The 12317-nt window shown below is 42.4% G+C and overlaps 1 protein-coding gene and 1 long non-coding RNA gene across 19 annotated transcripts in view; one reads left to right on the forward strand and one right to left on the reverse strand.

The window, feature by feature from the left end:
- Nucleotides 1–139: 139 nt before the first annotated feature.
- On the reverse strand, nucleotides 140–3148 carry LOC126951676 (uncharacterized). The gene is made up of 2 exons (XR_007724585.1): nucleotides 2574–3148; nucleotides 140–517 (listed from the first exon to the last, which is right to left on the reverse strand). It is a non-coding gene; the product is annotated as an uncharacterized LOC126951676 (long non-coding RNA).
- Nucleotides 3149–4935: 1787 nt separating this feature from the next.
- The window catches only part of SYNJ1 (synaptojanin 1), a 102029-nt gene continuing 94647 nt past the window's right edge, over nucleotides 4936–12317 (forward strand). For 10 of the 18 annotated variants that reach the window (XM_050786013.1, XM_050786015.1, XM_050786017.1 and 7 more), the window contains exons 1-2: nucleotides 5062–5139; nucleotides 6059–6204. In XM_050786013.1, coding sequence (XP_050641970.1) covers nucleotides 6081–6204 — 124 coding nt within the window. In that variant the 5' untranslated portion in view covers nucleotides 5062–5139; nucleotides 6059–6080. The other 8 variants (XM_050786008.1, XM_050786012.1, XM_050786018.1 and 5 more) reach the window with 4 other exon arrangements.

Genomic DNA, 12317 nt, shown 5'->3' on the forward strand with positions numbered 1-12317 from the left:
TATAGCTTAAGGACATTATTTCTTATGAAAGGAATTCTCAAAAGATAAATCCAGAACCATTTTAATAAAGCTGGTTTTGCTTTTTAGTTTTTTCTTTTGGAGCAGTCCTCTGAATTAACTCCAAAATAGGTGACAAATGTTTTTGAGAAGGAAAACTATTGAAACAACATAGTCAAGAGTGACTAGTACTACTGTAGCCAATGATGTTGATGTCTCACCATGTCCCTGTTCTTGCCACTGGTGTCCTCTTGCAAGTACTTGCTCCTCTGCCTGAGGGCTTTTCTTTGGCCTGTGCAACAGGCTGGAGTGTCCTGGAGATACTTCTTGGAACAGATCTCAGCCAAGGGAGGAAAGGAATTGGAGGTTAAATGCCCCAGTGAGTCAGTTGGGGTCCTCTTGGGAGCAGACACTGAGATGGCATTAAATGTACAAGAAGTTTACTGGGGGGGAATGTGTATAAGAGAAAACAGGGGAGCCTGGAGGAGGCTGGGAAAGCTGTCAGGCAGGCAGGTTTCACCTGTGTGAAGGAAGGAGGGAGGGATGAAAGTCTTAGACATTGGTGCAGTTCTAAAGTTTCAGCAGGGCCAACTGGCAGCCCTGACAAGTACAACCAGGGTCTCCTTGCTAATATGAGATCTGAGAGAATTTCATGATCACTAAACCCAATTTGCTAATCTCTCAGGCAGGAAAGCAGATATGGTCCACATTGCCTACAAGAGGTCTTCAGTTGAGTAGAGCCATCGTTGCCTGCAGTGGTAACATTACCAGCATCCAGAATTGGCCAAAAATGGAAAGTGCTAATAATCGTCCTTGAAATCATGAAACCCTTACAAAAATGGTCAAATGTTACAGAGCTGCAATATAAAATAGGAAGCTGTAAGTTGCTACATTGTAGTGGTTGTTTATGGTTATAAGAGCTCTTCTTATCTCTAACATGGTAATACCTGTGTAATAAAGGGAGTCTTGCCATTCACTGATTATGACAAAACATTTGATTTGTTGTTTCAAGTAAATGAAAACGAGAAAAACACTGGCACTACATGTAGGAAGAAAAATTAAATATATCTGAATGTTTGGGAGGTCTTGTACTTTCATAAATGTTTTGAAGACTGCCCTCCAGAACTGAAACTGTCCATGGATATGGGGTTCACAGCTGCTAAGGGCTGCTTCATACTGCCCAAACACAGGCTGAATATTGTTATATGGGATTGATATCGAAGTGCAATGTAGACGGGCCCCTGGCCTGCTTCTGGACTCTAGCCCCCGGTAATTTGTACTGGGTTCCTGTGAGTCCTAACTCCAGAGGCTTAAAGGATACAATCATTCAGTACAATGAGAATCCCTAGCAGATGACTTCTTAGGATCTTGTTAAATATCTTTAGGAAAATATATGAGAAAAGTTTTGACAAAACACTGCAGAAACCATTCTAAGCTACTTTGCAAAAACATTTTGATCATGAAAGCTTACCTTTTACGCGTAACCTTAGTGAAATTGCTGTTGCTTTGTGGGACCCAGAGTCAACTTGAACACCTTGAACACAACTCTAATCTTGAAGGTTGAGCCCTGTTTTTGGCTCCGGCACTTTGATTTCCACAAGAATCCTTGTGTGTCATTAAAATAAACCCCCTTCACTTGATCTCTCTTCAGTTGGTCTCTTGTTCCAAATGAAAACACTTCATTTTTATCTATCACAAGTTTCCTGTTTGCTCTAGTGTCAATTTCCTGTCTATGGTACCTGCAAGTTATTTTTCAGTTTTTTTTTCCCCCACAGTGATTCTGCTCTCGAGCTTACTAGTTTTTTATTCATAGGATTTCCATTTTTCTAATTTAAAATCTCATCCTTCACTGGTTACATTGAATTTCTTTAAAGAAAAAGTTAATGCTCTTTGTAACCTACTGTTGTGTTGTCTTTCAAGGCCACTGTTTTCTCTTGAACAATGAGCCATTTCTTTCTCAGTCATTGGTGGGGAGTATGGCCAGGTACAACTAGGGTCTGCAGATCCTGCTATACTATACTATATACTATACTATACTATATTAGGACCAGGATCTGCAGAGCACTATACTAATTGCTCTGCAGATCCTGATCCTGATATAAAAGTTAGCCTATGTAACCTGAGAAGAAGCTGTTAAAGGTTACTGAATCAGATTGTGACTATTTCCCTGATTTTCCATGTTGTCTAGCATTTTTGACAAAAAAAAAAAGCCAGACAAAAGAGAAAAGCAGGTACTACTACTAATTCACATAGTAATCACCTGTCAAAATTTATAGCCATGCACTTGATATAGTTTTTTAATGTGATTATTTGGGATTATCATTAATCATCTGTAAATACGTAAATTCTTGTATAGTCTGCCTGGGACATACTATTAGGTTGGGCCATATGTTGCCACTATGTGAGGTTTTTTTTTTAAACCTATGGAAATAACAATTCCATGTTTCCACATAATGAATTGCATATTTCAACGACAGTTACCCATAGGAGAAATAACTTGCTCACAAATCAACATTGAAAATTTAGGGTGTTTGTCTTTAATTTGTTCTATTGGATGTGATATCTGAAACACCTACCTGGGGCTGTCTCTCTCCTGATGGAAAGTCACATCAGCCTTGTGTTGATTTCTTGTAGCTGGTGTTACAAATTACCACAAACTGGGTGGTTTAAAACAACAAAAATGTATTTTCTCACAGTTCTGGAGGCCAGAATCAACAGGGCCATGCTCTTTCCGAAGGCTCTAGGCTCAAATCCTTCCTTGCCTCTTCCAACTTCTGACGGCTGCTGACATAGCTTGGCTATTGCCAAGCTCCAATCTCTGCTGCTGTCTTCATATTACTTACTTTCTCTTTCTCTCTCTCTCTCTCTCTCTCTCTCTCTCTCTCTCTCTCTCTCTCTCGTGTGTGCATGTTTAATTTTCCTCTGCCTCCCTGTTATAAGGACACTTGTGATTGCATCTAGGGCCCTAGAGCCCACCTGGATAATCCAAAATAATCTCAAGACCCTTAATCAAATCTGCAAATTAACCTAAATTAACATTCACAGACAAGGACATCTTTTTGAAGCAGCATTTTTTAGCCTCCCACAGGCTCTTCATTGCTCAGTTTCAAGGGTTGAGTTGGTGTCAGCCTGTCTCTGTAGGCCCTTAGGATCTCACTAAGAAATCTGTGTATGCCACTTAACCTATATTTTAAGTCACCCTACCCCAAAGACATTTCAAGGTCAGTGAAAATTTTTCCAGCTATTGTCAAATGCTGTAACAAAAGTAGAAGTATAAATAGGAAAGAGGGACGAGAAAAAGACGATAGAACCAGTCAAGCCACTAGTCAAATTGCCTTTATGTTTTTCAAACTCTGGGCATGTCTTTTCATGACTAAAATGAGATGTGGAAAAGCTGTGGCTGTCTAACAATCTAGGAATAAGAGTCTTGCTACCCCCCAGTTTAATTTGAAGAAAGAAGCAGGAATTCCAACCCACAACCCAGAAATTTTGACCTAAATCTCCTTAGTTCCAAATAAAAAGGAACCAGGAATATGCAGAACACCTGTTCCTAAAAGAGCTTAGTACCCATGCTTCACACTGTAAGAAAGGATGCGTTTCTAGTGTAGCCTTACAGACACACAGGCATGGTGGAAAAAATTTGGGGCTTTGGAGTAAGTTAGTTTGGTTCCAGTCCCCAACTCCTCTTGAAACTGAGTGATTTCAGTTGTCATAAAAGGTACCTCTCAAGCAACGCATGTGATATCGACAGTTTTTTTTCTGAGACAGTACTGAGATAGAAACCCCCTCTAGTTCTTACAACGAAATCCAAGAATCTTTGTATTTCTCCTTCATGACTTGAAGTGGCTTCTTTTCTAATAAATTTAGTTCCGTGTCCTGAAACCAGGGTGGGTGCAGCTTCTCTAAAATGGATGAAAAAATCAAGTCACATGACAGGGCCTGAAGAGGGAAATGATTTTTGCAACATAACCAAATTTAAATTCTGCTTTGGCTGTTAAAAACCAGAAGGAGAAGAGGTAAACAAAGAGCAAAGGCAAGTGGAGACAGTTTGAGTGCTGGGTTCTTCAGGTTTTCAATTCCTTTCTGCCCTGTTGGCTTTGACTTCATTCTCATACTTATTAGGTCTATTCAATGGAAGCAGAAATAAATCTATGGGACACGCTGATATTAGCCAGGAAGCACGATTTGTTGAAAAATGAGGATGCGATAAAAGGGTCAGGTGCCTTTAGTCACTAAATTCCACAGCTGGCAAAAGCTATTCATCCATCAGTGACAACCACAGCTGTAGTGGCCTCCCTACAGCCATGTTTTGTTGGACTCAGCCTTGAGATCCTGGTTTGTGACTTCCCACTCTCCATCGTATACACCTGAACACTCTTCGATAGCACCCTGTGAGCTCCAGAACACACAAGAAAAGGCACCGAACAGAACTGTCCCAGAGCAGGCATTAGTTTTTCTTCTGCTACCTACCCCGACACTCAGACTAGGAACTCGGTGCCATTTGCTGGGCTGTCGACACCATGGACAGCTCTTCAGGCGCCACCTAGTTGGCTAGGCGAGCCGACCATACCGAGCCCTCCCTCCTCTCCCGTCAGGCCGGTGGGGGCGGCAGGGGGTGGTCCTGACGCCCAGCTTGGGGAGCAGCAATACGCAGCCCCCCAAGCTTTTCTCCTGAGTCCCTCCCCGGCGCTCACGCTCTGAAGAGCCCACGCAAAGGGACCAAGGAGGCCGGATCTTCCCTCTCCTTGCACCCCCGGCGGTGGGATCGCAGCTCGGCCTGGGGGCGGCCGCAGGAGGCGAAGGTCGCTGGATACTGAGGCTCTGGCCGCCCGCTGGTGCCCGGCCTGGCCGGTAGGCGCAGAGTGGGCGTGATCTCTCTCCTGACGCCCCGCCCCTTCCCTCGTGAGGGGCGGATCTTCCGCCCGCTGCCGCGGCGCAATGCGGAAGAGATGGGCCTGCTGGAGCGGAAGTGACGCTTCTGGAGGCAGTGGCGGCGGCTGCGGGAGAAGGAGGAGGAGGAGCCGGAGGAAGGGGTGAGCAAGCCGGCGGGGGGCGGGGAGCGGCCGCGGCCAGACCCACCGGCAGCCGGGCGGGCGGACGCCTCCAAGACCAGCCTCTGCCTCCGCAGCCTCAGCGGGAGCGGTGAGGGGCGACCGCGAGCAGCCGGGATGCGGGAGAGCGGGCGCGGTTGTGAGGAGACCACGGGTTGTGTGCAGGGCGCCGCGTCAGGCTGGGGGCTGGTGACAGCGGCTGTCAGCCTGCCCGCGGGAACGAACTGAATCCGCCTGGGCGCCGGGTCATCTCTTCTGGCGAATAAATGGAGGGTTTGGGCTTCTCGGCTCTTCAGTCTCTCTGAGAAGGAGCCGTTTTCCCGGGCAGTCGACTTCCCGGGACCCCGAGGAGCCCCAGTCGGGTCGGTGCCCCGAGTCATGACTCTTCCCGGGTGGCCATTCGTATTTTTCGGCCCCGCCTGCCGTCCCCCGAGCCGACGGTAGCCCGGGGCAGGGGAGGCGGTGGTAACCTGTGCCGTTTCCCTTGCCCTTCGTCGCCACCCCCGGGAGAGCCTGTCGCGTAGAATAATCCTTTTCCTCCTCCTGCCCCCTAAGGAGCTTTGAACCAGCCTTGTCACCCTTCCCTCCCACCTCCGCTCCTTTCCCCTCGAAGGAACTGCTTGAAGTTTCCAAATCGGTTCCCTTTCAACGTAGTGACAGATCTTGAAGCAGGAAGCTGATAAACAACTCCGAACGAAATACGCTCAAAATTTTTCCTTTCAGTAAGCATAAATTAAACGGGAAACTCAACCAAACCGTTGATGGACTTACAGTGCTAAAACCTTGTCTTGCCTTGGTATGAGAATTGGTAGCTTTTCCTCTTGCTTTTTGGTAAAATTAAGTGACGACTTATCTTTTGGAATAAGCCATTTTCTCCCTGAGCTGTCTGTTTTTTCCCCACCCCAACCCCCCATCAAAACCTGGCAGGGAGGGACTTTTGGATGCTTTGCAGTCCTTGCTGCAGAAGGAAACATCAGCTTCATTTGCTTTGCTTTGCTTGGTTTCCACAGGGCTGCCTCCGAAGAAAGGAGAATGGCGTTCAGTAAAGGATTCCGGATCTATCACAAATTGGATCCCCCACCTTTCAGCCTCATAGTGGAAACTAGGCATAAGGAAGAATGTCTCATGTTCGAGTCTGGGGCCGTCGCTGTGCTCTGTAAGTCATCTGTTAGAGCCCAATTTATCATGGTCTCTGCTTTGATTTGAAATAATTCAGATGCAACCATTTTTAGAAAAGAGCCCAACAACCCTTTCACTGTATTTCCTCTAGCAGATTATGCTTGTATTTCCTTTTAATCAAACTTATTTTCCTGTAAACTTTTTGTTAACAGGTTTTTGTTGAGGGGGGGTGCAGGACGATGCCAGTTTTGGTGCAGGATTTTGCTTTCTTGGGTTCTGCTGCTGCTTCTAAAAGTAAATTTTTTTTCCAAAGAAATATTGTTGCAGTTTGTATCATAGATCACATAAACCCATACGATGTCTTGCTTGACATATTTACTGGTAGGTCAGTTATAGTAGTAGGTATTATCTAATGTTATCCAATATTGTTGGAGTATTTATGTTATGGCCGTTATGTTTTCATTAAGGGAATTGTAAACAACCTCTAGATTTTCATGTGAGATTCATGATTGATTTTGTATTATTTTAAAAAGTATTTTGATAGTCTAATTTAAAGAAAAGGACTATTGTACCACAATAAAAATATATTAGTAAGATCTGAGTTATTTTAGGGGCAGATGGATGAAATTAAAATTAATTTGAATACTATGTTTCTTTCTTAATGTAAGATATGCCAGGTGTGGAGGCTCATGCCTGTAGTCCTAGCACTTTAGGAGGCCAAGGGGGACAGATCGCTTGAGGCAGGGAGTTTGAGACCAGTCTTGGCAGCGTGGTGAAACCCTTTCTGTACAAAAAATACAAAAATTAGTCCGGTCTCGTCGTGTGCACCTTTAGTCCCGGCTACTCAGGAGGCTGAGTTGGGCGGATTGATTGAGTCTGAAGGTCGAGACTGCAGTGAGCCTTGATCTCGCCGCTGCCCTCCAGCTTGGGCATCACAGTGAGACCCTGTTTCAAAAATTAAAAAGAAAAAAAAAAAGTATATGATTATATATATATGAATTAGGCAGATAATCCTAGTGTTAGGATTAGTTTAGTTACTGATTATATCCTTATAAATTAAAAATAGTGTTTGAAAGGCATACTTACAAATATAAGCCCTTAAATATCTTAAACTACTAAGCTTTCTCCAGCCTCAGTAAATGAAGAGCTTAAGACCACACTGTTTGCATATAGAGTATTAATGTCAGTTAAAGTGTTAACTTGACTAAAATAGTACAATTGCATCTGATGGGGAAAAAGATAGTGACATAACGAAAAGAAGCAAAGAACAGTGTATAAGAAATATATATTTGGTACATAAGTTTTTGAATGAAGGAGAAGGGGCTCTAGGTCTAAGAAATAAGTATAAATAATATTGACTATACTCAATCAGTATGGGCGTAATTACTTCAAGTTGTTTTTTGGATTTAAATCAAACTGTACCTTAGTACAGTATTAATTTCCATTGCATATATTTTTATACAAGTGTAATTCTTATACTGATGAATTCTTAATAAAAATATTTGGCGGGGGGGCGAATGTTTGCTTTCCTATGGGAAGCATTTTTCAGCTGCTTGTGTTTTTTGATGACATTACCTGACTTACTAATCTTGTATAAATTCTAAATGTGTCTTTATGATTACTCATAACAGCAAGTCACATTTTCAGCTGCAAACTGTGTATTACTTATAGTTTTTAGAATTATTGCTATACTTTACTCCAATGTTAGGAAACCTAAGAATAATCATATTTCCAAAACCTCCAGCAGCCATCTTTTATGCCAAATAATGGTTTGTTTTTGCCAAAAGGCCCTAAAACATTTATTTTGGCATTAATGTGCATTCTAAGGAGAATGAATATTAAAATATTGTCTAAACTATTCTGTTTGCATTAGATTTAGACTATGTGAGTAATTCAGAAAAAAAAATGTTGGAATATTGCCTCTTTCTATAAAGCTAACATAAATGGATGTCTAATCTCTGGAATGTCATTATCTTTCCTACTATAAACTTTACAGTAATACTTTCTTAAGTCATTTGACTTTTAAAATTAATTTGGCCTTCATTTTGGAGTGATACCAAGGTTTGTATTGTGCTGTACAGTGTTCACTTTTAAAATCTTCACACTTTAAAAATACCTATTGTATTCAGAAGCTGTGCTTGGAAAATATCAGTGTGTTCTCTTCATCTTCAAAAATCCCAGCTCCCTGAATTTCAGTGCATTCTGCATATTCATCTACCTGTAGAATCTTCTAAAATCATGTTTTGTTTGTTTGTTTTTTGAGACAGGGTCTCACTCTGTTGCCCAGGCTGGAGCACAGTGGCGTGATCTCGGCTCACTGCAACCTCCGCTTCCTGGGTTCAAGTGGTTCTCCCGCCTCAGCCTCCCAAGTAGCTGGAATTACAGGCATGCGCCACCACGCCTAGCTAATTTTTGTATTTTTAGTAGAGACTGGGTTTCACCATGGGCCAGGCTGGTCTTGAACTCCTGACCCTAGGTGATTCGCCTGCCTCAGCCTCCCAAAGTGCTGGGATTACAGGCATGAGCCACTGTGCCTGGCCCTAAAATCATTTTTTATAGTAAAGCAAAGTGTAACCCTGTTTTTCACCAAGATTAAGTTTATTTTCCTCAACCTGTTATTTGTCCAGTGTTGATCTCCTTTAAGGAGATCTGGTGTTTCCTCAGTGCCTTCCCAAGCACCATGCTTTTTTCAGCTTCATTATACTGTTGCTTTTTACACCTTCTTCCTCCAAGACTGTTAGAGTGCTGCTTCTCTAATCTGAGCCTGTCAGTCCCACTGAGGTCCTCCTCGGGTCTTCTTCCTTCGTAAGACTCTGCCCCAATCACTCCAGCTCACCTTTATCTCTGCCTTCCCTTCATTTCTCTAGAACTTACTCTGTATCACAAGGTGCATACTTTGTTTTCGCTTTTATTTTTTGAGACAGGATCTTGTTCTGTCACCCAGACTGGAGTGCAGTGGCATGATCACGGCTCACTGTAATTGAACTCCCGGGAACTCCCGGGCTCAGTTGATCCTTCTGCCTCAGCCTCCTGAGTAGCTGGGACTATAGGCGCACACCACTATGCCCAGATAATTTTTTTTTTTTTTTGTAATTTTTTGTAGATACGGGGTTTCGCCATGTTGCCCTGCTGATCTCAAACTCCTGGGTTCATGGTCTCTACCTGCCTCAGGCTCCCAAAGTGTTGGGATTACAGGTGTGAGCCACTGCTCCCAGCCAAGACGCATACTTCTTATGTGCTGGTTTTGTTGCTGTCTAAATGCTCATATGTAGGTGTTTTTCTTGGAAATGGGTGGTGGAAGTGACCTTAGCAGGACTTGGTCTTTATGTACCCAAAGTTCCTAATTTCAAGTCTCTACTTGCCCTGGCTTTACTTTAAAGAGTAAATTTTAAACGGACATTTTAATCAGCGTACAGTGTTGAGGATTAGCAATCACTTAATTTTCTTGGCTTATGCTGAAGTGTCATGAGATACCAAACATGAAACTTTATCTTTCATGTTATTAGCACATACCAAAAGGTTGCAAGTAAAAATACAATGAAAATAGTCTCAGACCATGGATCCCCTTAGGGACCCGAGTGTTCACTAATGCAGCCTCAAGACTGTCTTTATGTTGATAGGATTCTAAGCTTAAATCGGTCATGATGTTATGACATTATCAGTGTTATAGTCACCTGGGCAGCTTTTACAAATACTGGTGTCTGGGCTCCAGCCCCCTGGATGTTCTGATATAATTAGATAGTGATGCTCATTTCTGAGCAAAGTGTATATAGGCCTTTCTGTGATAGATTAGGGGATTGCTTTTTTTTTTTTTGGCTTGCAGATTTCATCCAAAATAACCATGTTTCCAGAATTTTAATGCTGTTGTCTTTTGTGGGGCTACTAAGTAGTTTTCTTAAAACTCTCAGGCTGAACCAAGTGCCAATATTCTTGTAGCACTTTGAGTATAGTGCCTTCATATCATGGGGAAATGTGCTCAGGTTCTGTGTCTGGATGCCACGCTTCTTGAGGAAAAGGCCCGTGTGTCTTAGTAATATTTGCAGTCTTAGTGCTTAGTGTAGTGTTTTACTCATACTTGAAGAAAATGTGATTATTAAATGAATGACAGTAAGGGAAAGACTAACCTAGATTACAAAGTTGATAAACATGCAGTTATTATGTTTGAAAATATGAGGTATTTTTCTGTATATTTTTGTTGTTGTTGTTGTTTGAGCAGAGTCTTGCTCTGTCGCTGAGGCTGGAGTGCAGTGTTATGATCTCAGTGCGCTACAACCTCCGCCTCCTGGGTTCAAGTGATTCTCGTGTCTCAGCTTCCTGAGTAGCTGGGACTACAGGTGCACACCACCATGCCCAGCTAAGTTTTGTATTTTTAGTAGAGATGAGGCTTCACCATGTTGGCCAGGCTGATCTGAACTCCTGAACTCAAGTGATCCACCTGCCTTGGCCTCCCAAATTGCTGGGATTATAGGCATGAGCCACCAAGCCCAGCCTATAACACTTATTTCATATACATACATAGATACATACATACACACACACACACATATATATATAACATTTATTTTTTCTTTGAGATGGAGTATTTTTTTTTCTTTGAGATGGAGTTTCATTCTTATTGCCCAGGCTGGAGTGCAATGGCGCGATCTTGGCTCATCGCGACCTCCGCCTCCCGGGTTCAAGTGATTCTCTTGCCTCAGCCTCCCAAGTACTTAGCTGGGATTACAGGCATGCACCACTATACCCAGCTAATTTTGTATTTTTAGTTGAGACAGGATTTCTCCATGTTGGTCAGACTGGTCTCGAACTCCCGACCTCAGGTGATCCACCCACCTTGGCCTCCCAAAGTGCTGGGATTACAGGCATGAGCCATCGCACCTGGCCTATTTCCTATATTTTTAAGAATTGTTATCTGACTGAACTGCTGATATAAAAGACATATATTACACATTATTTAGATTTGTTATTGACAAATTCTATTGGAAATAACTATTACCCAGATTATTAAGGTTCTTCTGAAATGCCAATTTGAAATGTCTGTGATAAATGTTATTTATTATTTCTATAAGGACTATTAATTTGTTTCAAAATTACTTTTTTTTTTCCCCCAAGATGGAGTCTTGCTCTGTCACCCAAACTGGAGTGCAGTAGTGCTATCTCGGCTCACTGCAGCCTCCACCTCCTGGGTTCAAGCAGTTCTCCTGCCTCAGCCTCCCAAGTAGCTGGGACCACAGTCGTCCGCCACCACACCTGGCTAATTTTTCTGTATTTTTAGTAGAGACGGGGTTTCACCATGTTGGCCAGGCTGGTCTCGAACTCCTGACCTCGTGATCCACCCACCTCAGCTTCCCAAAGTGCTGAGAATATAGATGTGAGCCACCACGCCAGGCCCTCAAAGTTACCTGTTTAAAATAGAAAATAATTTCATTATTTATTTCTTCTGTTGCATTTATTTATTTAAAACACCTTCTAAAAAGTTCTTACCCTTAGATAACAGTTAATATGTTTTTTAGTAGTGTACCCATTTTTAGTATTACTCAGTTTGGAAAAGTATTTGTACAGCAAATGTTTGATTAAATTGCAATTTGATGTCTTTGGAATAGTGGGTCAGTGTAGCAGGTGAGCTCTGTGACTAGTTTGCTGCATCTACCAGTTTAAGTGGCTTGTGTGATGGTTAGCAAGTTATAAATAGGTACATATTTTTTTCCTGGAAACAGTTTATTAAGAGATAAAAGATGTCTCTCAGCTTTGTGTACAATTCATTATTCTTAGTCTTTCTACAGTTTACACACACATACACAAAGACTGTCACAGGAGAAGGACAAGCCATCAGTCCGACATACATGCGTTACATTTACAGTCTCAGTGTTCTACAGCCCATCTCAGGCTTCAATAAAGTGAATGATTCATTTCATAATTATGTCCTAAATAGAAGATGGAGTAAAGAAAAGGTCAACATATGGGAAATGGAGGATAACTGTAAAAACAGAAGTCACGTAAAAGATGGGGATGTGAGGTGACGCCATGGATTCCTAACTCTTAAAATTAAAACTTTTGCTCTTTTCCATATTACATGCTAACATGGGAGTAAGGATGAATTGCTTTTATCTGTCTAGTGGTAAAATTATTTTCAGACTTTTCAAGTAGCATAAT

The sequence above is a fragment of the Macaca thibetana genome, chromosome 3 (genome assembly GCF_024542745.1).
Source record: "Macaca thibetana thibetana isolate TM-01 chromosome 3, ASM2454274v1, whole genome shotgun sequence".
Classification (NCBI taxonomy): domain Eukaryota; kingdom Metazoa; phylum Chordata; class Mammalia; order Primates; family Cercopithecidae; genus Macaca; species Macaca thibetana.